Here is a 25859-nt window from a genome sequence, read left to right on the forward strand (position 1 = left end):
GTTATTAGCCTTTCCTTTTTTTTTGCACCAACAACACATTGAAAGAATGTACTTCAAGAATAAGTTGCAATCTGGTGAAATATTTTCATGGTTTAATAAAATTTAGCTTTTAAAAACAAGCATCAGTAATAGTGACTATAGAAACCAAGAACCTATGCATATAAATAGTTCTAATAAAAAGGAAAGCAACAGCAATGTATAGTTTTCATAATTTTTCAAAACATTTTAAATATGATCACAAGTTTTTATTCCCTCAGCTTCTTTGTATAGGAGGAAAGACAAGACTCTAAGACCTGGAGAGATTAAGGGTTCCTTCATTCCCTAAATGAAAATGTACTGTACCCTATGCTTGCATAGGGGTACAATGATTGAAGGTACAGTGATGAATAATTTACCCTACTTGACTTTGAGAGTAGGAGAGGCAAATTTATAAACAAATATATTAGTTGGTAATATTGTTAATTAGGGAAGAAGCATGAAAAATGGCGCAATTAACTCTGCAGTGGTGTTTGGTGAGACTCCGCACAAGAGGTGATTTTTAAAACATTTTCATTAAAGAATGAGTCTCTGGAGACCTTTACCAGGAGCAGAGGAGTAGGGTGAGGAGAAGGGCCTTGGGGTCAAAGAGAAGGAAAATATGCAGAGATCTAGAGTAATGAAGGGGCCTGGGTGTTGCAAGAACAGTGTCAAGTTCAATGCAGCTAGAGCATTACTGTCCCATATAAATATAAGTATGTAAGTTAAGCATTTCTAATTTCATATTAAAACATAAAAGAAACAGGTGAATAATATTTTATTTAACCTAATAATTATGTTTTTTTCATACTTAAATATGAAGTATTTGGTTTTAAAGATTAAATCAGGTATATATTTTACCTTAAAAAACATTTCAATTTGGACTAGTCCCCCATTTCAAATGCTCAAAGAAACAGGTGAATAATATTTTATTTAACCTAATAATTATGTTGTTTTTCATACTTAAATATGAAGTATTTGGTTTTAAAGATTAAATCAGGTATATATTTTACCTTAAAAAACATCTCAGTTTGGACTAGTCCCCCATTTCAAATGCTCAGTATATCTAGAAGCTTCCCTAAGATGTGTGTGTGTGTGTGCGTGTGTTTGATAGAGAGAGAAAGAAAGAGGAAAAAAGGAAGAAGGAAAGAGAGGAAGAGAGAATGAGAAAAAGAAGGAAGACATTTTTGTGCTCCAGAGGGGGAAGTAGATGAGTTTGAAGTGGTTGTTGGAGCCTTATTTTGAAAGGCCTTGTATGCTGGCTGAATTTGAAATTTACCCCTATAATATAGTAGTTCATGACTGCGATTCTCAAATTATCTCTGGTGAAAGACCAGTTTTTAAAATGTCAAATTTATTAGACTTTTGCAAAATACAATAGCAGTGAATTTGAAAAATGAAATAGAAGAGACACACAAAGAGAAGCACCACTTTTTAATCATAGGTTAGACAAAGGTACAATTACTCAGTCAATTGTATATAAAGATGTCTAAATCAGTGCTATCCAATAGAACCTTTTATGATGATGGAAATATTTTATCAGTGTTGCCCAATATGGTAGCTGCTAGCCACATGTGGCTATTGAGCATATGAAATGCAGCTAGTATGACTGAAAAGCTAAATATTTTATTTCATTTAAATCAGTTTAAATTGAAATAATCACATGAGGCTATTGGTTACTTTGCTGCACAGCACGGGATGTGTTTGCTCTTAACCTCTGTATTTATTGTAGATTAGTGAAAAACAGCTGTGGACTGGCATTGGCCCTCAAACCATACTTTCAGGCATTTAGAGCATGGACTCTAGAGTGAGAAAGCCTTTGTGTGTCTATGGCAAGTCACTTAATCTCTTACTACCCCAGGATCCTCTTTTATAAAATGAAAGTAATTTTAAGAAATTATCTCATAGAGGGGCACCTGGCTTGTTCTGTCAGAAGAGCGCGTGACTCTTGATCCTGGGGTCGTGAATTCAAGCCCCATGTTGTAGAGATTATTTAAGTAAATAAATATTTAAAAAAAGAAACAATCTCATAGAGTTGTTGTGATGGGGTTAGAGAAAGCACCAGGAAAAGGTAATATCTGCAGCGGCTTTGATGGACGAGTTCAATAGGCAGATAGGAGAGAGCATATCAGGTACAGGGAACTCTAAAACCCATTTGGATCATACTCTCTTAAGAGGGAGGAGCAGCAGACAGTAGTTTCTGAGCCCTATGACTGCTACACACTGGTAACACTGTTTCTTCCTCTCTTTCCTAGTTGTTTTATTTTAACCTCTTAGCATATTTTAAAAAATGTTTATTTATTTATTTTGAGAGATCACATGAGCAGGTTGGGGAGGGGTGCGGGGAGGGGAGGAGCACAGAGAGAGGAGAGTGAGGATCCCAAGCAGATTTCACCGTGTCAGCACAGAGCCCAGAGCCCCTTGTAGAGATTGAACTCACGAACCCTGAGATCATGACCTGAGACAAAATCAAGAGTTAGACACTGAATCAACTGAGCCACCCAGGCACCCCAACCTTTTAGCATATTTTAAACTGGATTACTAGGTAACATGTGATTCTGTTGTTTTAATAAATACTGCATATTAAGCCAATCATTGTCTCTGTACTTTTTCATTCCTGAGACTTATGGTGCCTACATTTGATGATGGAAGTTGGGCAGTGGTTGAGAAGAGAAGGGGACTCCTGTTTGAAAAGTAGTCCCTGGGGGACACCTGGTTAAGCTTCCCACTCTTGATTTTGGTTTAAGTCATAATTTTATGGTTCGGTTAGTGAGTTCGAGCCCCACTTCGGGCTCTGTGCTGACAGTGCAGAGCCTGCTTGGGATTCTCTCTCTCCTTCTCTCTCTGCCCCTTCCCAGCTCATGCTCTCTCCCTCTCTCTCTCCCTCTCTCTCTCAAAATAAATAAATAAAGCTTAAAAAAATCTATTATAAAGAAAAGAAAAGCAATTCCTGGGTTATGAGCAGAGAGCTGTGAGATTCTTTCCCCCTAAAACATTTTTTTTTTTTTTTTTTTTTTTTTTTTTACTTACGTAGATTATTTTAAGAAGAAAACCATCTGGAAAAATCAATGAAGTTCCTTCTCCTCACATTTGTTGGTGTTGTTCACCTTTTATCCCTAAGCTCTGGGAAAACGATATATAAGAATGACATCTCTCAGAGGACTTTTCAAGAAATAAAAGAAGAAATAGCCAGCTATGGAGATGTTGCTAAAGCAATCATCAACCTTGCTGTTTATGGTAAAGCCCAGAACAGATCCTATGAGCGACTGGCACTTCTGGTGGATACTGTTGGACCCAGACCAAGTGGCTCCAAGAGCTTAGAAAAAGCCATCCAAATCATGTACCAGAACCTGCAGGAAGATGGGCTGGAGAATGTCCACTTGGAGCCGGTCAAAATACCCCACTGGGAGAGGGGGGAAGAATCTGCTGTGATGCTGGAGCCAAGGATTCACAAGATGGCTATTTTGGGTCTTGGAAGCAGCATTGGGACTCCCCCAGAAGGTATTCTTTGTCTTTTCAAGTCAATCTGCTGTGTACTTTATAAAACTAACGTCATGTGATTTAGTTGATTATAGTATGCATGATTCGTATTACAATTTAGATGATAAGAAGGAAGATAAAAATCATTTCTCATTCCACTGGCTTAATGAATTCTCTGCTCTTTACTTGTTGTTCTTCCTTCTTCCTTTCTTCCCTTTCTTCTATTTCTTTCTGAAAGAAAGCTGACTGTGTAGGGTTGCCTTTTAAATTAAGATCTACAACTATTGGTCCACGATATCTATCAGCCCTATCGCTTAAAAACTTATAGCTAGTACAATATTAGTTTCATTCTCCAGAGCATGGAGATAAGTGTGCATAGGATAGAAAAACTATAATTTCCTCCAAGCAACCTCAATGTGCAGAAATTTTTAGAATTAACGAATTAGGGGGGCTTCTGGGTGGCTCAAGCAGTTAAGCATCTGACTTCAGCTCAGGTCATGATCTCACAGTTTGTGAGTTCAAGCCCCACATTGGGCTCTGCCCTGGTGATGTGGAACCTCCTTGGGATTCTCTCTCTCACCCTCTCTCTGTGCCCCTTCCCCACTTACGTTCTCTCTCTCTTAAGATAAATAAAGTTAAAAATGTTTTTAAAAATTAAAAAAGTGGTGTGCCTGGGTGGCTCAGTCTGTTGAGCATCTGACTTTGGCTCAGGTCATGATCTCATAGTTTGTGGGGTGGGGCCCTGTGTCGGGCTCTGTCCTGCCAGCTCAGAGCCTGGACCCTGCTTCAGATTCTGTGTGTGTGTCTCTCTCTGGCCCTCCCCTGCTCATGTTCTGTTTCTCAAAGATAAAACATTTAAAAAAAAGTTTAAAAATTAAAAAATAAAAAAAAAGAATTAATGAGATAGGGAACAGATTTTTACATATGGAATTGATTTAAGTTAATTATTTTTACAGAACCTGAGGACTCTAATGGAAGGAATTATCCAGGGGAAGTTCTGCCTTTACTTATCAGCGCCCTAGCTCAGCTCCAACAGACAGTATAAGTGACTAGATCAGGGATATATAACCAGTCACCAGTGAGCTGTCAGTCAGTCTTGGACCAATCGTGGACTGTTTTCCTGTGGACTGCTCATGGACTATTCATGTATTCTTGGACTATTTAACTATGGCAGAGGAACTATTTTATAGAAACTAGTTAACATTCTCTAAAAAGTTTATAGAAAGTTTTGACTTTCTCTAATGCCAAAAGAAAGATCCTGTATAGAAGTAGATGGTCAGGTTAAAAAACAAACAAACAAACAAACAAACAAACAAACAAACATCTTTTCTGAGGTATAATTCACATACAAAATATTCACCCATTTAAAATCTACAATTCAGTGGTTTTTAGTATATTCACAGAATTGTGCAACTACTGCGTGGTCTAATTGTGGAACATTTTCATCACCCTGAAAAGAAACTCCATACTCATTAGCAGTTTCTTTGCCTTCCTCCCTTACCTCCCTCCTAAGCCCAAGGCAATCACTAATTTTCTATCTTTATGGATTTGCCTATTCTGAATATTTCACATGAACATAATAATTCACCATGTAGTCTTTTGTGCTTTTTTTTTCATGTAGCATGTGTTCCAAGTTCATCCATTTAGCATGAATCAGTATTTAATTCATTTTTTATTGTTGAATAATATTCCATTTTTGAATATACCACATTTTATCTATTAATTCATCAGTTGGTGGATATTTGTTTTTCTTATCTTTTGGCAATTATGAATAATTCTGCTAAAAACCTTCGTGTATAAGTTTTTGTATGGACATAAGTTTCATTTCTCTTGTATATATGCCAAAGAGTGGAATTGCTGGGTCATATAGTAACTCTGTGCTTAACGTTTTGAGGAACTGCCATACTCTTTTCCCAAGTGACTGTACCATTTTACGTTTCCATTAATGTATTCTAGTTTTCACACATACTTCTCAACACTTGTTATTATCTGTCTTTTTGGTTATGACTATCCTAGTGGGTATAAAGAGATATCTCATTGGGGTTATGATTTCCATTTCTCTAATGATTAATGATGTTGAGCATCTTTCCATGTTCTTATTGGCTAGTTGTGTATCTTTGGAGAAATGTGTATTCAAATCCTTTGCCCAATTTTTAATTATGCTATTTGAATTTTTATTATTGAGTTGTAAAAGGTCTTCATATATTCTGGATGCAAGTCCCTTATCAGATGTTTGATTTACTAAAATCCTCTCCCATTTTATAGATTCTCTTTTTGCTTTTTTTTTTTAATGTTTATTTTTGAGATAGACAGAGACAGAATGCAAGTGAGTTAGGGGCAGAGAGAGAGGGAGACAGAATCAGAAGCAGGCTCCAGGCTCCAAGCTGTCAGCACAGAGCCCGATGTGGGGCTTGAACCCATGAGCTGTGAGATCATGACCTGCGCTGAAGTTGGAGACGCTCAACCAACTGAGCCACCCAGGTGCCCCTCTTTTCACTTTTTTGATGGTAGTATTACTGCAGAAAAGTATTTAATTTTGATTTAGCACAACCTATCTAAATTTTTTGTTGTTGCTTGTGCTTTTGGTGTTATATCTAAGAAAGCTTTGCCCCAACCAAGATCACAAAGATTTACTCCTAAATTTTCTTCTAAGAATTATATAGTTTTAGCTATTACATTTAGGTCTGTGATAGAAAATTTTTATCTATGGTGTCAGGTAGGAGTGCAACTTTATTCTTTTGCATGTGGTCATTCAGTTGTCTCAGCATCATCTATTGAAAAGACTATTCTTTCTATTCTTTCCTTATTGAATTGTGTGTATTACATTAATTGATATTCAGATATTAAACCAGCTTTCCATTCCTGGGATAAATCCCACTTGGTTATGGCATATAATCTTTTTCATATGTTACTGAATTCAGTTTGCTAGTATTATGTCTGGTAGTTTTACATCTATACTCACAAGGGATATTGGTCTGCAGTTTTATTGTTATTATTGTTTTTTGTGATATCTTAACCTGGTCTGGTATCAGGGTAATTCTAGACTCAAATAATTAATTAGAAAATACCACCTGGTCTTTTGTTATTTGGAAGAGTTTGTGAAAGATTGACGTTAATTCTTTAAGTTTTTTGGTAGAATTCACAAGCCATCTGGTCCTGGGATTTTCTTTGTGGGAATATTATTAATTATTAACTTAATATCATTCCTTGTTATAGATCTATTCATATTTTCTATTCTTGAGTCAGTTTTAGTAGTTTGTGTGTTTCTAGGAATTTGTTTATTTTATCTAAACGATGTAATTTGTTGGCATGCAGTTATTTGTAGTATTTCCTTAAGTATTAGCATAAATATTTTTAATTTTGTGAGGATAAGGATCTAAATTGTTATTTGGTGTCACTTGTTTTCAGCCTGAATAACTCCCTTTAGTTTTTTAATTTTTTTCCCCCAAAGCAAGTCTGCTAGCAGAAAATTCTCTAACCCTTCATCTATTCTTATTTGTTTATTGAATCTTAATTTTTGAAACATAGTTCTTCTGGATATACGATTTTTGGTTAACAGTTTTTTACTTTCAGTACTTTGAATTTGTCATCCATTGTCCTTTGGTCTCTGCTGTTTCCGATGAGAAGTCAGTTGTTAATGTTATTGGGATTCCCTTATATGTGATTAACCATTTTGCTCTTACTGGTTTTGTTTTCATTTGTGGTTTTCATCATTTTGATTCTGATGTATCTAGGTATGGATCTCTTTGCTTTTATCTTGCTTGGAGGTTGTTGAGCTTCATGAATGTGTCAGTTAGTGATTTTCTTCAATTTGAGAAGTTTTCAGCTATTATTTCTATGAATATTTTTCTACCCCTTTTTTGGTCTTCTGGTCCTTCCACTGTCAGTAAGTGGTGGGACACTTAATGGTGTCCCACATTTCCTGGGGTTCTGCTCATTTTTCTTCCCCTTTTTTCCCCTCTCTTTTTAGGTTGTATAACCTATAACAATCTATCATCAAGTTCACTTATTCTTTCTTCTGCTAGTTTAAATATATTGTTGAGCCCCTTTACTGAATTTTTCTTTTCAGTTATCATAATTTTCAACTCTAGAATTTTTTCCTGTGATTTTTATCTCTTTATTGATATTCTTATTTGCTGAGACAATGTCATCATAACTTCCTTTAATTCTTTTAAGTATGGTTTCCTTGAGGTCCTTGAATATATTTATAAACTCAGCTGCTTTGACGTCTTTTTCTGGTATGTTCTACAACTGGGCCCCCTCAAAAGCAGTATCTATTGCCTTCTTTTTATCCAGTGTATTGGCCACACTTTCCTATTTCTTTTAATGTCTCATCATTTTGTTGTTGTTGTTGTTGTTGTTGTTAAAAACTGAACATTTGAAGTAATGTATTCTAGTAACTCTCAATACTGATTCTTCTCCTTTCTCCTCTCCTGCCCACTGGAGGTTGATGTTATTTTTCTTGTTTTCTTTGCCATTTATTTGTTTAATGATTTGATCGTACTATGTGAAGTCTATTTCTCCCACAGTGTACAAATTCTGATGCCCTTGTGAAGAATGCTTTTATTTTCCCCTTTTTCACTTTTAGTCTGGCTCATTAGGAGTCAGCCCTTGATCCACATAAACTACTTACTAGTGAAATGTTGTGTGTAGATCTCATTAGTTAGTTATATTTTTACCCTTTATTGTTGGGTGTACACATGGCTTGGGGGCTGTTGTTAAAACTTAAGGAGTTTATGTTTTTGCCCTAAGTTCAGCCACAGCCTAGTAGCTTGGAAGTTCCCTCTACCATCAATCTTGAGAGGGCAGCCTTGGGCATGCACATACTCTTCCAGTCTGCTAGGATGCATGTAATTTTATTAAGTCTTGCTTAATAATATTTTCCTCTGTATCAGAATAGCTTGTTTTTCAGCATGTGTTTGGTCCGAGGGTGTGCTTAAGCCTCTTGTGCCAGTGAAGCTTCTGCCCTTTGTTGATGGATCTGTGTGCAGCTTGGGGAATGTTTACAATCTGACCCATGTCCTGTTTTCATTGTTCCTGAGTAGGAACATGTGCATAGCTTTTCCAGTCACCAGGGTTTACTGTGTGATCCCAGGAGGGCTTTTCTTGGTTGTTTCTTTTCCTGGTTCTGTTAAACTTCTGATTGCTCTGCCATTTTGCTTGGTACCAGCAGTATCATAAAGCTTCTAGCACTCCTTTAATTGTTTTCTACCAAACTCTCCATTGTTTTGAACAACACCCTTAGGCATGGAATTCTCTATGTTCTGCTTCAAATACAATCACTACCCTGGGTAAGAACTGCAAAGCTCTTCCTTTTCTTTGCTTGCCTCTTTTCTGAGAGAACCTCTGTGCTAAAGTAGCACAGGAGTTAGGCACAGTAATAATGGCCTACTTCTTCCAGACTGATATCCTTAGCAGGTGCTAAAAGGGGAGGGTGGTAGCTCCTGGTCTTCTCAGTTTGCCTCTCCCAGTGTGGGACCTCAGCCTATGAATAAGCTGAGACAGACAGTGATGATCAGGGTCCAAGTATTCTTGGTGGCTATGCTTAAGGTAGGATTTCTAACATGTGAGTTGGGGCTGGGTAGAGGAATAGGGCCTCAGCCCTTTTGGAGTGGAGTGCTCATAATAAAGTTTTTGTAACATAATAGAGCTGGGGGTGGGAGAAGGAAGCAGGTCATGGCCCAAACTCTATAGACTCTCATGATTCTAACTCAGATTTAGTAGTTTTTCTTGAATGAATGTTTCTCCATTTGCTTTATGCCCTTAAGACAGTTTTGAGAGACTTTAAGTGATTTTTAAAAAAATAATTTTTCCTATTTAAGTTTTGTAGAGGACAGATCTGCCAAGTTTCTCATTCCACCTTTCTGGAAGTACCATTGGGATAGTCTGTTTTGATTTCTCTGAGACTGCATGAATAGGTGATTTCTGAGATATTAGGGAACCCTTAAACTTGGGTTCTGTAGTGTCAGCCAGGTGTTTTGTTCAGTTGCCTCTGTTATACACTAATCTGTATTAGGCACCAGACTTTACACATATATATACATATGTATATGCACATGCATATATGTACATATATGTATGTATATATGCACACAAACACAACACGCATGTAGATCTATTTCTATCTATCTATCTATCTATCTATCTAACTATATAAAAAGTCTGTATAACTTTTTTTCCTTTTTAACTTTTCCAAACTATGTTAAAAGACCTAGCTATTTTTTTCTTTTTTACAGATGAGAAAACCAGAGGTGAGGTAGTTAGCCCAAGGTTACACAACTAGTGAGAGGCCAACTGTCAAACTCCAAAGTCTGTGCTTTTAGTTACTAGACTATATCGCCTCATATACAAATACTTGTATGTTATCTTCATTTATAAGTTTTCCGTTTTTAGTCGTCTGACTGAAGCAGATCTGTCTCAAAAGTTGCTGATACCCATACTGTGACAGAATATATTGGTGTCTGCACCTTCTTTTTGGACATGTTTCTCATTCCTGTTTCTTTCTTATCCTCATTTCTCATTCTATAGCTGGGCCTGATCTTCCCTGGCTATCTGCCTGGTATTGAAAACTAAGCCAAGTTACTGATTGCTCCTGGGGCTTTCAAAACCCAGGGGAAGTGAGTTTTACTCACTAGAATCTATTGTGGTGTTCCAAGACTCACTTTCACCCCACTCCTTATTCCATGGGGCTCAAAGTAGGTAAACAGTTGTCTGGCAACTGGGCTATTTTCAGCTCTGAGGACACTGGAGAGTTAGGCTGAACCAGGTAAGGAGAAATTCCCACAGGAGATAGAGTGAAGTCAGCATAAAGGGACCTCTGTATGCAGGTAGTGTGGTACAGAGCTCATCTCTTAGGAAACCCATGTTATGTCCTTGGTTCAGCCACCTACTAGTTGTGTGACTTTGGTCCAGTCTTTTGATCGTTTTGGATCTTAATTTTATCATCTGTAAAATGAGAGATGTCTGACATTTGAATCTGTAAGGTTTCTTCCAGATTGAAAAGATTGTGATTTTTATGAGAATCCACAAGGGATGAGTGAAGCTGGAGTTCACGAGAGCAGGGGTTCTCCCAGGCATATGCTCTGGAACAGATTTCTTACATAACCAGAGATGATTTTCTTTAACTGTCCAATCTTAGAGTTGAGTATGACAGTGTGTGTTAATGTATTTGTGTGTCAGGCTAAGGCTCTGTGAATTATCTGTGGAGAGTTGGAAGGAGACAGATATGCAAGGAGGCCAAGTAAGACAAGATGCTGAGCGAAACTTAGAAGTGAGACAGGAGAAAGTATAATTTCCAATCAATCCTGAGAGAACATAGCAGACATCAGATTTAAATGGACTGAGTGAAAGAATGAGAACCAGCAGCCAAATCCAAGAGAGGCTGATATATGGGCAAGAAAGCGGAACTTGGGCAGAATGTTGTTGCCCCTCCTCAGTACACATAATTCTGTGGGTCTCATTATATAGTCTCTGAACCCCAAATAGCAGATTATTTAGTACTTATTAGTTCTCTATGGAGACTGACATCTCTGTAGAGGTACTGGGCTTTCCCAGAATACTACATGTTGCAAATTGTGTTGGGAGCTCCTGAAAAACCAGACTGAATTTTATCCATCTCTCTATCCTCGACACCTAGCATCATACTCAGCGCTTATTCGTTATTCTTTCAGTGTTTGAGGAACAGTGAATTATTTTAGGTAGATCTTTCCTTAGACTATTAGTGACTTTTAATAATAAAAAATAGTGCTTCCTTCTACTCACTGATGTTGTTGACCCATCGTAATTTGCTTCGTAATTGTTTTCTGATTATAAAATCAATCTTGCTCATTACAGAAAACATGTACATAAATATAAAAATAATAAAAATAATCTGTGATCTTTTCTCTCAAAGTATTTCTAGTGTTTTTATTTTTCTCTCTAATTTTTCCATATGCATATATATTTTTGTTTTATAAATTTGAGATGAAACTATATATATTTGTGTCCTTTTATGTCATATATCATAGACATTTACCACATTTAATAAATATCCTTTGAAATAAATGTTAATGGTTATAAAACACAAATATACAATAATTAACATGAATAAAACCATTATTGGAATCTCTATTATTTCCTTTTTCCTTTTTTTCTACTGTTTCAGATAACATAGCTATATAAATCCTTTAATACAGATAGATTTTTAAAGGAGAAATTTTTATATTTTTTATGAATATCAGAAAGAGAGGAATGATTGGGATATTCTAGGGAGTCTTAAAAGGGTGGCAAAAAATAGCTTTGAAACTGCTCCTATAGATACAAAAAATGCAAATAAAATTCTTAGAAACCATTTTTTTGTCCAAATATTTTAAATTATGTGAAATGTTAATATAATAGAATTTATATAACATTATATATAATATAAATTATTTATAATACAGTGTATAAATATAGTCTATTTAATTATTCAAAATTTTAATATAAATATTGATATTTTAAGCTCTTGATATGTTTGTTACATTGTTTTCCAGAAGGATTATGCACACCTACTGTCTTGTCAGCAGTGTATCTTAATATTCTAATCCCTGTGCATTCATATGCATTGGATATTTTTTTTTTCTAATCTTTGCCATTGTGATGGGCTTACAAAGATATTTCACTGTTATTTTATTTTGCATTTCTTTGCTTATTGGTGAGACTAATATTTTAATATACTTATTGTTACTTGTATTTTTCTTCTTCAGATTATCTGTGAATATCCCCTGCCCACTTTCTATTGGTACTTCAGTGATTTTCTAATTGATGTATAGGAACTCTTTACATAGTAAATATTTAAATTCTTTGTCACCTGATTCAAATTGATTTTTTTAAGCTATTGATATGGTTTGTATTGATTCATTATCTCCTTTTTCATGTTTTCTTAAGAGTTTACTTATTTCTCATATATGAAGAGGGCTGGCTGGCCCTGGAGTGCATTAAAAGATTGTAAAGCAACAAAGTTGACTAATTTATGCTCCCTCTGTCCTATCATAGTGCTCTAAGATACAGTTCTTTCGCTCAGTTTACACAGCCTTTGGAACATTAACATCATGGTTTGCAGATTGGTGGGAACTTGATCTAGAAATGGCACTTACAAACTTAAGAATCCAGTCTGTCTGGCCTTAGATTTTGAGCTGAGTGCCCTGATTGGTACTTCTGCTGGGTCATGTCAAACTATGTGTACCTCATGACTTTTCTTCATAGAAATGATTTAGGAGTGGGAGGAAGAGAGGTAGAAATAGCACTAAACTGGGCTTAATGTGTAGAATTGACTGACAGTTAATGTTTAGTTGTGGAACCACTCTACCTGGTTTAAATTTAAAGTACACATGGGTATATTTTAGGATTTTAAGGTTTTTTTCCCCCCTAATTATTGGGAAATCTCATAATGCAGGCTTTAACTTGAACTTTTCAGGAATGAATTTGAGAACCATTCTGTAGAAACAAACTACCAAGACTGCTATTGCTTTTCTTAGATTGAGCAATGGCTTTTATCAGAAAGTTGCTGTAGAAAATCCAGACGGTGCCACAATTGTGCTTGCCTTGGAAATAGTAGAAGCAGTAGAAAGAAGTCTTCACCCAGTTCTGCTTTCCAGATCTTGTTCAGGTGCATAGAGTTGGTGACACTTCAATTACTTCTAGAACCCTAGCTGTAGGAAGAAATTTAGTTTGTAGGTTTTTAGTCTTTATATACAATACAGACACATTTATTTATTTTTATTTTTTAAAATTTATTGTCAAGTTAGCTAACATACAGTGTAGTCTTGGCTTCAGGAGTAGATTCCTGTGATTCATCACTTACGTATAACACCCAGTGCTCATCACAAGTGCCCTCCTCAATACCCATCACCTACCTCCTCCACCCCTTCCACCCCCCACCCCTATCAACCCTCAGTTTGTGCTCTGTGTTTAAGAGTCTCTTATGGTTTGCCTCCCTCTGTTTGTAACTTATTTTTCCTTCCCTTCCACTATGGTCTTCTGTTAAGTTTCTCAAATTCCACGTATGAGTGAAATCATATGATATCTGTCTTTCTCTGACTGACTAATTTCACTTAGCATAATACCCTCCCATTCCATCCACGTAGTTGCAAATGGCAAGATTTCATTCTTTTTGATTGCCGAGTAATACTCCATTGTATATATATACCACATCTTCTTTATCCATTCATCAGTTGATGGACATTTGGGCTCTTTCCATAATTTGACTATTGTTGATAGTGGTGCTGTAAACATTGGAGTACATGTGCCCCTATGAATCAGCAGTCCTGTATCATTTGGATAAATTCCCAGTAGTGGTATTGGTGGGTTGTAGGGTAATTCTATATTTAATTTTTTGAGGAACCTCCACACTGTTTTCCAGAATGGCTACATCCCCACCAACAGTACAAAAGGATTCCCCTTTCTTCACATCTTCGCCAACACCTGTTGTTTCCTGAGTTGTCACTTTCAGCCACTGTGATCAGTGTGAGGTGATATCTCAGTGTGGTTTTGATTTGTATTTCCCTGATGATGAGTGATGTTGAGCATCTTTTCATGTGTCTGTTTGCCATCTGGATGTCTTATTTGAAGAAGTGTCTGTGTATTCATGTCTTCTACCCATTTCTTCACTGGATTATTTGTTTTGGGGGGTGTTGAATTTGGTGAGTTCTCTATAGATTTTTTGATGCTAACCCTTTATCTGATATTTCATTTGCAAATATCTTCTCCCATTCCATCAATTGCCTTTTAGTTTTGTTGATTGTTTCCTTTGCTGTGCAGAAGCTTTTAATCTTGACGAGGTCCCAATAGTTTATTTTTGTTTTTATTTCCCTTGCCTTCAGATACATGTCAAGTAAGAAGTTGCTGCAGCTGAGGTCGAAGAGGTTGATGCTTGTTTTCTCCTGTAGGATTTTGATGGTTTCCTGTCTCACATTTAGGTCTTTCATCCATTTTTGAATTTATTTTTGTGTGTGATGTAAGAAAGTGTCCAGTTTTATTCTTCTTCGTGTTGCTGTCCAGTTCTCCCAGCACCATGTGCTAAAGAGACTGTCTTTTTTCCATTCGATACTCTTTCCTACTTTGTTGAAGATTAGTTGGCCATACATTTATGGGTCCAATTCTGGGTTCTCTATTCTATTACATCAGTTTATGTATCTGTTTTTGTGCCAATGTCATGCTGTCTTGATGATTACAGCTTTGTAATACAAGCTAAAGTCCAGGATTGTGATGCCTCCAGCTTTGGTTTCCTTTTTCAACATTACTTTTGCTACTTGGGGTCTTTTGTGGTTCCATACAAATTTAAGGATTGTTTGTTCTAGTTTTGTGAAGAATGCTTAGAATGGATGTTGAATGCCAATTGTCCACATCCAACACAATGCTCATTTCATTATGCCTCTTTGATAACAATATGGTATGAAGTTTTTGTTTTGTATAAATAAACAAGTAAAAAAAGATAGCCACTGGTTATATAGTACACATAACACCACCAATAGCAACTTGGCCCTCTGTAACAAATGAATTATAGTGGCTCTAAAAAGACTAAAAAGAATATGAGGAGAGTAATCATGGAATGAAGTGGGGGCATATCTCCCTGGACGTTCTGATGGATTGAAGAGAAATGTTCTAGGCTGATTGTGAAATTTGCCACATAAATTAAAGTAGGTTTTCTCCTTCATCTTCTCTGCTGTTTCCCCCTTATCTATTTTGGATGCTTCTCTTTCCTAGGCTTCATCTTAAATGTTGGTGTTTTCAGAGGTTTCTGCCTGTAAACATTTGCCTTAAGTAATATGATCCAATTCCATGGCTTTAAGTACTACCTATATACTTACAACTTTTAACTGTGTGTGTGTATATATATATACATATATATATATATATATATATATATATATATATATATATATGTATGTATATGCATGCCTGACTCTTCTGTCTGTAGTTCCAAGAACTACTGGATGTTCTAGTAGTCCCACAAATTCAGCATCTTTCTCCCCTCTGTTTCTCATATTTGTTAATGATGTTGTCATACACCCAGGCACCCATGCTTAGAGTATCTAATATCTGAGATGGTGTCTTGCTGTCATGCTTTTATTCTCTGCCTGGAATGCCCATATTTAAGGATTCAGCTCAAATGTCTCCTCTATGGAGACCTTTTCTGTGTTTGCTCATCTCCTTTCTGTACCCTATACATGCTTTCTCTACTAGATAGTAAGGCTCTTAGAGTCAGAGATTCAAGTTTCAGTGGTTCTCACCTTCAGGCCGTTGTGCTCCCCAAGGGAAATTTAGCAATATCTGGACACAATTTGATAGTTGTGACTGAGAGGCAGTACTGCTTGAGTTTAGTGGGTAGAGGCCAGGAATACTAATAAGCATCCCATAACGTACAGAACAGGTTCTTTTTCCTCCTCAACAAATAATTATCCATTCCAAAGTGCCAGTAGTGTCGAAGTTGAGAAAATTTGCCCTAGTCCTTAGCATGGTATCTCATGCACAAAAAAACCTCAAGAAATATTAGTCGAATGAATTAAGTCTTTGCATTTATATTGCTCCAACATTCAGTTGGTCACCAAGTCTTAAATGTCATGTGTGATTCCTTTTTTCTATCTCACTGTAGCATCAGAGTTCAGGACCTAACATCTCCTGACTAGTGTTATAATCATCTCCTAATTGATCTTCCTGACCCCAGTCTCAGTTTGATCAATTTCAATACTGCTGCTTCAGTTGTCTTAGTAAAATATGGATCTCATTATGCCATTCCCTTAAAATTTTTCATTGTTCAGGGTATAGTTAAATTCTTACAACCTTTAAAAAGGTGACCCCAGGCTCTGTTTCTAGGTTTATGTCTAGTTCCTCTCTAGCCACACACCTTAGGCTGAAGCTCCATGGGCCTAACTGCTCTTGCCTTGACATGTTCACACTTCTTTACCTTGAAAGCTATTTCTTGGGCCTCTGGCTAACTTAACCTTCACCCTAACCCTAAACCTAATCCTAACTCAGCCTAACCCAACTCTTCCCTGCTTGGAGAATTCCTACTCATTTTTAAAGACTCATTTAAAACGGATCTTTTCTTTAAAGTCTTTCTTGAATCCAAACCTAGTAAACTTAATTGTTCGTTCATCTCTATTCTCTTAGCACTTTGCCTATATTATGCAATGATCACAATTTATTGAAGTTGATTATTCACAGGGTTCTCTCTTCTGAGAAACTGTGACCTCCTCCAGGGTAAAAGCCACATCTTATCTTCGTATCTCCTTTAGCGATAGGCTCAGTGCCTGGTAGGTAATAGATGCATATTAAATATCCATTGATCTGATGATTAGATTGTGAGAAATATCATACATTTAAAAGGGATATTTAAAAATTTATTCCTACTCAAACAAGCTTCCTTTAGCCCTACGTGATTTCCATAGGTCTTTTATGTCCCTGTCATATCCAAATAGCATTGAGTTTTGGTGTGCATCGAAAGTAAAGACACATAACAAAAAGAAGGGAAAATAAACATCAATGAAATCATGATTGGGTTGTTTGCCACAGTCTATTCTTTCTGAAGATTTAAGCGGCATGGATCAGAACGTCTAGAAAGGTGCAGTTTAAGCATATTCCAAACTCTTATTGTGTTCATCAGAGGAACTTAAAATAGCCTTCCTGCATACTCTTAGCACATCTACCAAAGAAAGACATTCTACTACTTATAATTTTGATCCATTTCTTAGCGAAGTGCTAACTACTTTGTGCACAAGGCCCCGTCATCAGAGAATTAGTTATTTGAACTTGTCCTTTTCTCCTCCTTTGGTCTCATCAGGGAAACAGCATTTTCAGTGTTCCCCCGCCCCCCCCCCCCACACACACAGGGATTTATCTTTGTCTAATATCTCATCACAGTGTGAACAAGTGTTCTAAAGAGCCTGTATCCACAGGTGATTCTTGGAATTTGCAGTTATGGGATCAGCTGAAGGATCCAATTCCAAAGTGTCAGAGGTTACAAATTCTCTCTCTGCATCAAGGCAGGAGTAGGGATGAGGAGGAAGGGGGTGGGGGGACAAAGGAACTCACATTTATTGAGTGACATTTATACGCTAGTCATCACACGATTCTTTTACTTACAGTATCCTTTGGGCTAGGTATTGTTCACATCTTACAGGCAACAGGCTCTGGGAATTTCAGCACTTTGTCCAAGGTCACGCAGCCAATATGTGGCAGAGCCTTATCCCAACTCATGCCTTCTTAAGAGGCTTCCTTCTTCACCTTGCCTCGTGGACATTTCTGCCCACATTTCTCATGTATTAATATTTTCCTTTTGGCTGTTTCCTTAAGAATGGGACTTCCACATCTATCTCCTATGTGGTACACTCTCATAAAAACACAGCTTAAAAAGCACAAACCATACAACAAAAGCATTACTGAATTTTATTGCATCAGAATTAAGAATTTCTAACATGAAGGACACCATGACAAAAGCTGTTAGATGACAAAATGGGAAAAGATCTTAACACTGTCTAAAATTGTTATGGGATTAATATGTAGGCTATGAATTACTGGAAATCAATAATAAAAAGGCAGTAGCCCTAGTAGCAAACTGGACAAAGGTTCTGAATAAACAATTTAAAGAAGAGGAACCATAAAAGCTAACATGTGTATAGAGATCTCAACTCATTAGTAATGAGAACAATGCAAATTTTGAAAAAAATGAGATCATTTTACAGCAAAGATGTAAAATGTGTTGGTGGGGCTGTGAGGACATAGGAACCCTCATGCACAGATGGGTGAGCATGAAGCATTCTGCCACCATTTTGGAGAACATACTGGTAGTATTTAACCAACCTAAATATATTTTTATATTCAATGACCTAGTATTTCACTTCCGTGGTATATTTCCCGAAGAAATTGCCATTCAGTTACCTATGGGTATATATACAAAGATAATTATTATAGCCTTTTTTGCGGGGGGGTAGGGTCCATCTGGAGGTCCCTCGCTGAGAGAGTAGACATGTAAGATGTGGTGGATGCCTCCCAGGGAATGATTTACAGAAGTTAGAAACAACAGACTAATATATGTATAGCAACATGGATGGATCTTACATGCATAAAGCTGAATAAAAGTAATAAAAAGTAGAAAGAAATACATAATACAATTGCATACATATAAATACAATTTTGCATGCACATAGAATTATGTTTCATATTTTCTAAGAAGACATAAAACAAAAAAGATCTTAGAATGGTTGTCTACTTAAGACATGGGGTGGAGGCGGGAATGAGGAGTGGGAGTGGGGTTAAAAGACAATAAATAAGTTTTAAAAACAAGCAAATAAAACAAAGAGATTTGCCTTGAATAGGCCAGTGATGATGGTATACTATGAATTAAAGAGTATAATTAACCTAAAACTCTTCATTTGATATTAAAAGCAAAAATCCACTTACTGCTTGAAGCATGAAGTTAAGGAAGGTATTTGGGTAGTTTGTCATTTTCTCCAAGAGGAAACAAAGCTGCTTCTCTTTTACTTTTTAAACATTATCTGGTTCCCTCTTCTCCTGTAATCTTATGACATTCACTTAGATTTATGCTTATATAATGTGAAATCTTGACTTTTTACTTACATGTTTTTAGTTGTCATACAATATTTATCTTTGTTATTGTTGTCTTAGTTTCAAAGCTTCTCTGGAGGCAGGGATGGAGTTTCTTTCCATTTGCTTTGTAGAGCCTTTAGTGTAGCTGGACATTTAGATTGCATTAGTTATATTCCCAATGTTTAATTTTATGAAAAATCTTCCAGGAAAAGATTTTCTTTTGAGATTGTAAAAGTATGGATGATGTGCTCTGTAGACTTACTGATGAAATAACGTAGGTTGATAGTACCCAGGTATCCTTTTTAATAAACACCCTTATCCAGCTCGTATTTCATCTTTCCTTCTCTTTAGCAAATCTAATTCCTTTTTCCTAACAAAAAATATCACTGGTTAATAACTATAAGTTTTTGGTAACTGATGTGAGTGAATTTAAGAAATGTGTTCAGTAATCAGAAGGTTATACTTAATATTGAACTTAATCATGTAGAACTAGGAAATTTCTTCTCGATAGCTGGGATTCTCTATGTCTCTCCTTTTTCTCTTTTTCTTTGTGTCTTTGTTATTTACTCTGCTTGTCTGTCTCTTTATCTGTACTTCTCTCTACTAACCATCTCTGCCTTTCTTTCTGTTCCTCTTTTCATCTCTCGTTTCTTCCTGTTTCTTTCTTTGGTTTGGACTCTTGGTTTTTGTCTCTTTTTGTCCTCTGCCTTCTAGTTTCTGGTTCATAGACTCATCACCAGGGTAGTCCAGAGCTGATGTATTTGCAGTTATGTCAGATTATTGCTCTAGATTTAATTGGAACTTCTGTCTTTTTCTTAGGCCATGAAAGTCCTCTTTGACAGCCTAATTGTATTCTTAGAATTACAGTCCCTGAAGCAAGCTGGTGAGTGCATATTTTGTACTCAAAAATTTTGTGATGGATTTCATTGAAAGTGGTTTCCTAAGAATCAGTGCCATTTTGATGGCCATTGGGTAAATGCATCAATAATATCAATTAACTGAAGGCACTTTGATTTCTCCAGGGGAGCTCAATAGGACAAGGCCTTATGGTACTCCTTACAGTCTTGATTTTCTTTGTGTTAAAAAATTGCATGGGAAATTTCCAGGAAGTTTCAGAGCTTTATGTCATTAAATTGAAACCATTTTTCTGAAGAAAACGTTAAGAAACTTTGTCTTCTTTAGAAGTAGATAGTTTTAGAGATTTTGCATCAACTACCAGTAAATGTGTTAGATACTCAAGGCCTGATTGACAAAGTGGGTGATCATTAAACCACTGGGACCAGATGACATCCACCTAGTGATTTTGAAGGAACTTGTCAAAACTTGGTTAAATTATATTTAATCTTTGTTAGTGGCTATTGGGCTTAAGAATTGTCAGATTTTCCATGGGACCACATTCTGTAGGAATTCTTTCAAGAAGATTTTGAGAAGTACATTTTGTAGGTGATCATTACTTATTTACTTCATACGATATACATGACAAGGTAATGTGTAGGGCATTTCTGAAAGATGCATATAGATGACTTGTTGGGAGGAAGATGATGTCTGAATAGTGGTAGAAACCTAGGATAGGGCCAGAATGGATTTATAGCCAGTGGGAACCATTGCACACTTATAAATAGGGGGATTTTGGAGTAAACAGTTTTTAGAACACATTCTTTCGGCTCTGTGACAAATGGACAAGAAAGGAGAAAGACCAGAGAGAATTCAGATTTGAGGGACTAGTAATTTGGAGTAAGGGCTTCAGAAATGGAGAACCAAATATTATTAAATAAAGATCAATTAATACATTTTAGATATGAAAGATGAGGAATGGGAAGAATCAAAGATTACAAAGTTTTCAGGGCTCCTGGGTGGCTCATTCAGTTGGGCGATTGACTCTTGATTTTGGCTCAGGTCATGATCTCATGGTTCAGGGGATTGAACCCTGCATTAGGCTCTAAGTTGTCAGCACAAGCTTGCTTGAGATTCTCTCTCTCTCTCTCTCTCTCTCTCTCTCTCTCTCTCCTCTGTCTCTGCCCTACCCCACTCACACACACACACACATACATACACACACACACTCGCACGCACTCTCTTTCTCTCTCTCTCTCTCTCTCTCTCTCCTCTGTCTCTGCCCTACCCCACTCACACACACACACATACATACACACACTCGCACGCACTCTCTTTCTCTCTCTCTCTCTCTCTCTCTCTCAAAGAAATAAATATTAAAAAAAAAGACTACAAAGCTTTCAAGTCTGGTCTTAGAAAAACCATAGTGGTATCACAGAGAGAAAGACTGAGGAGGGAACTTGACTGAAGACAGTGGACTAAAGGGTTAGTTTTGAATACACTGACCTTTTGATGTTGATTCCATAGAAAACAGTCATGTTCTCTTATACCACATCCCTGAGTGCCACAAAGTGGTAATAGTGGAGCAGAGTGATCACTGAGCCCACCCATGTAGCATTTCTTATTTTCTGCGGTTAAGTTCTACAAACTATTGTATTCTCTGTTGATGCTGCCACAACAATGATTCCTGTTTATTTCTCTGTCAAATCACTGGATGGTGGGCCTGATTCAGACACAGGATGCCTATAATCTCTGTCTCCCCAACTCCTCAGGCAGCACTGGCCACTTTACTGATGCTCGACAATTGTTTACTGTATTGGCATCCATCGTACACCCAGCACAAGGTGAGGTGGCAATGATACACAGGTGAATCAAACAAGGGCTGTTGTAAGTAAGGTGGGAATGAGAAGGGCAGGGTTAGTTCCCTCTGGGGGCTGAACAAACCCTTCAGAAGGACATGACATTGAAGAATGAAGGATTCATTGGTGTTAAGAAAGGAGAAAGGGGACAGGAAAGAAGACAAGCAAAGGGATGAAGGTGTGAAAGCATAAGATGTACTTGCCCAGTGACTGGAGGAGCAGATTCTTGGTGAAAAGATGGTAGAGGATGGTGATGGGCCTGGAAAGGTACAAAAGGTAGACTGTAAAAAACTTGCTTAGGCTGTCTTGTGTATTCCTACATTTCTTAGGACAAAAATTATTTCTAGGGTGAGGATAGAAGGGTAGGGGATTAGATGGTAACCTCATTTTGTACCTCTTAGTAGAAGCATAGGGAACTAGGAGTAAAGAGTTTTGAGTTTTAATCTTTGCTACTAACTACTGTCGAGCACGTCAAAGTTATAAAAATTCTCTCAACTACCTGGGGTCAGTTTCTATGGTACTTATAAATATTGTTATTGACACTTGTATTTGATAGGGGGATTTATGAGATTTTTTGAGTAAGATTTTTGGTTTTTAAAAACCAAATAAACCAAACAACAGTTCATACTCTCTCGATCACATGGGATCAATGAAATAATTGCCTATCTTAACTTCACAGGCAACTGTTAACCTCATTTCCTACTAATATTACTCTCCAGCATTTACAAAATGCTGCCATTTTGTAAACTGTCCCTGTCAGTCTTACTATGATCCAAATGACTTTAAAGCTAATGCAGCTTTTAGTGACAGAACTAATTTGCAAAATGTGTTTCTGTTTTTTGGAAACTCAGACTGCTGTATTGTGCTGTTCCGGAACCTTACCTTTCAAGCGCATTTTCGCTACTTAATCTGGGGGACATTACCACAAAACATTCAGTGTTTTGTTTTCTGAGAAGGCTCTTGGTTTTCTCTCTCTCAGTTCATGGAACAAGACATTTGCCCTCAGACTGCATTTATGCATTATTTTCATCTTGAAGAGCATTTGTTAAGCACTTATCTGTGGGAGCTATGAGTAATATACCTGGTCTGAACAAAAACTAAATCGCTAATGATGTGCAAGCAGGAAGTATAAATTCCATACAGTCTCTTAAAATAATATTTTCCTGGTCATGAAAGGAACATTTATTTTCAAATGTAGAAATTTGAAAACTAAAAGCACAAGTAGGAAAATAAAATGAAATTCGCATGAAATTCTGTGTCCCCTCTCTCTGCCCCTCCCCCATTCATGCGTGCGCGCGCTCTCTCTCTCTCTCTCTCTCTCAAAAATAAATAAACATTAAAGAATTTTTTTAAATAATAAGTTGGAGGAGATTTGTAACAGTGGAATACTACCAAGCAGTTAAAATGGATGAACTAAAATGACATATATTATATATATCAGCCTGAATTACTTTAACAAACAATGCTGAATTTAAAAAAGTGAGTTGAGGAAGCATAGGTACATATGATACAATTTATATGAAATCAAAGAACACACAAGTAATGCTATGTTTGTACATTTCTATGTATTGAAGGTATAAACACATGCATAGTTTGAACACCACAGTTAGTAAGTGTTATCTCTGGTGGAAGAAGAGAATGAGATGGGGGAGACAAAGCATCACGCAAGTTGTAATATATGGGTATTTATTTAAAGAAAATAAGAACTGAAGCAAAGTTGACAAAATATTGAGATGTAAGGAGGTTGAAATATGTTTATGTTATCTCTATTATTAATGTAATTAACATATTCATGATTCATTAAAATAGGGAAAGGGGGGCAGAGAGGGTTAATATGTGACCACAATAAAGATATTCTAGCAATGCAAGGGAAAGTAAGTACTTACTGTACCACTGATCCCTGGCTCCTATTCTCTTTGCCAGAGAAAACCACTCTGAACAGTTGCCCTTGAATCCTTCCCATGATGGTCTGTGCTAGAGAAGCATATTGTTTACCCATTCCTTTTCTACTTGCACTGTTAATGCTCTTTGCTCTTTTCACCAAACTGTACGTATCTTGGAGATCATTCCTCCAAGAACTTCTGGCAATTTTGTCTCAAGAAACTTTTGCTTCATGAAGGTAAGTACAGCTGTAGTTTCCTTAATGCACAATTTTGGAATGACTGATCTAGGACACATAGGATCAATTTTAGATACAAAATCGTAAAGACAGATTGTGTTCAGACCCAGATCAATCTTGAAAACAAAATAATGTTTATATTCAGATTTGTAAAGCTCTTTTTCCATTTCAGGTTGTCAAACAGTTGAATATATTAAGCCTGAGACCAGAGACAATGTCTGGGTGAACATATGTGAGGGATTCACACCCCTAAAAAATGCACTTTTCATGCCCTTTAGCAAAGTGGGGGTTCAGTGCTGTTTCTACTCTTACAGGTTATTCTGCGGGTTGCTGTTGAATCCAGATAATGTTAATTTTGTCCTCATTTATATTCTATTCAGTTTTATCAAACTAAATGTTTGTTAGTGATTTTCAGGAAGGTTGGTAAGATTGTGGCAATATAGCTATTATTTATGAAAATGGAGAAAAACCTCCTTTTAAATTACCTGAATCTTTTTTTGAGCTAAAGAAAGGAAAATAAAATTTATAAAGTAGTGAAGTGAGGCTTGACAGTTGAGCTGTAGCCGCCAGGTATCTGTCCCGGCTCTGACAGAGTTTGTGGTGGGATCACAATGAGCCTGGATACACAGGGCATGGAAAGTCCCTGATCCTTGTCATCACAGAGTTTGGCTTGTAGCCCTCGCCCCTCAAAGATGGAGGCTTCTGGCATTTCTGATAATATTTTCTATTCCTGTTGCTCCTTGGGGAGAGAAATCCAATGTATTTTTTGCTAATATTTTCTAGAGTTGAATTTGGGAACATCATAGGATGAACTCCCCATGCAAGTCCTGTGGGAAGAAAGGTACTTTCTTTATCAATCTAATTATACTTCAAACATCCACCTGTTTACTCCTTTGTGGTGCTTACAAGACATGGAAAGGACAGGAATTTAGAAAGTCTAGGTGGGAGTCCTTTGTCATTACGCCTTTCCAGGATCTCATGTTGGCCAAGATCCTTAATTTTTTTGAGCTTCGGTTTTCTCATCTTCAAATGGGGCCAATGTTACCTACTTCAAAAGTACTAGTTGAAATATCTGACAGCCAGTCTGGCTTGGCTATTGGCCAGTCAAACAGATAACATATGCATCTGGTCAGGTTGTCCCTGACCAGCTGAATATCAACCATGACAATCTTTTCAGAGTTGCAGGGAGGATAAAATAGGATCATGAAAACTCTGAAAACTGTTATGAATGCGAAATTCATTTATAATAGCTAAAAACTAGCAGCGATTCACATGTTTATCACTTGGTGAACAGATACGCACAATGTAGTGCGTCCATACAGTGGAATACTGTTTAGCGATACAAAGGAATGGAGAACCGACAGAGAGCATGACCTGGCTGAATCTCCAAAGAATTGTGCTGAGTGAAAGAAAATAGAAAACATTGTATACCGTATGATTCCACTTATATGAAATTCTACAAAAGGCAGAAGTTTAGTGACGGAAAGATCACTTGTGGCCAGGGACCAGGGATGGGAGAAAGGATTGACTGCATGAGGGAGGCATGAGGGAACTTTTTGAAATGATGGAAATATTCTGTAGCTTGTTTGTGGTGGTGGTTGGTTACATGACTATATTTGCCAAAGAATATAGTCATGTCTATTTGTCATAGAATTGTATATAGAAAGCTGATTAATTTTCTTGCAAGTTAATTATACTTCAATAAAAACCTGATGAAAAAATTGAAGTAGGGAAAAATAGTTTGCTCAGGAAAAAGTAGAAAATGTAGTGTTGAAAGAGAAAGGAGGAATATTCTATTACAAATTAAATCCCTGTATAGTTTATATATATTTCCATTTAAGCTTTTGAGTAATAAATTTTTCAGCCTCGTCTCCTGCACTGAGCCTTAGTCTCTGGTAAGACCGAATTTGCTAAGAAGTCCTCCATATCCATTGTGTTGTTTCTGTCTTTGCTATTGTTCATTTATGCTGAACACTTCCCTGGATAGC

At 36.8% G+C, this 25859-nt stretch overlaps 1 protein-coding gene across 3 annotated transcripts in view; it reads left to right on the forward strand.

Moving 5' to 3' along the window:
• Positions 1–3053: 3053 nt before the first annotated feature.
• Positions 3054–25859, forward strand: part of CPQ (carboxypeptidase Q) — a 342815-nt gene continuing 320009 nt past the window's right edge. For all 3 annotated transcript variants that reach the window (XM_042923470.1, XM_042923471.1, XM_042923472.1), the window contains exon 1: positions 3054–3516. In XM_042923470.1, the coding sequence (XP_042779404.1) occupies positions 3084–3516 (433 nt within the window). In that variant the 5' untranslated portion in view covers positions 3054–3083. The remainder of the gene's footprint in view (positions 3517–25859) is intronic.

The sequence above is a fragment of the Panthera leo genome, chromosome F2, assembly GCF_018350215.1.
Source record: "Panthera leo isolate Ple1 chromosome F2, P.leo_Ple1_pat1.1, whole genome shotgun sequence".
NCBI classification, from domain to species: domain Eukaryota; kingdom Metazoa; phylum Chordata; class Mammalia; order Carnivora; family Felidae; genus Panthera; species Panthera leo.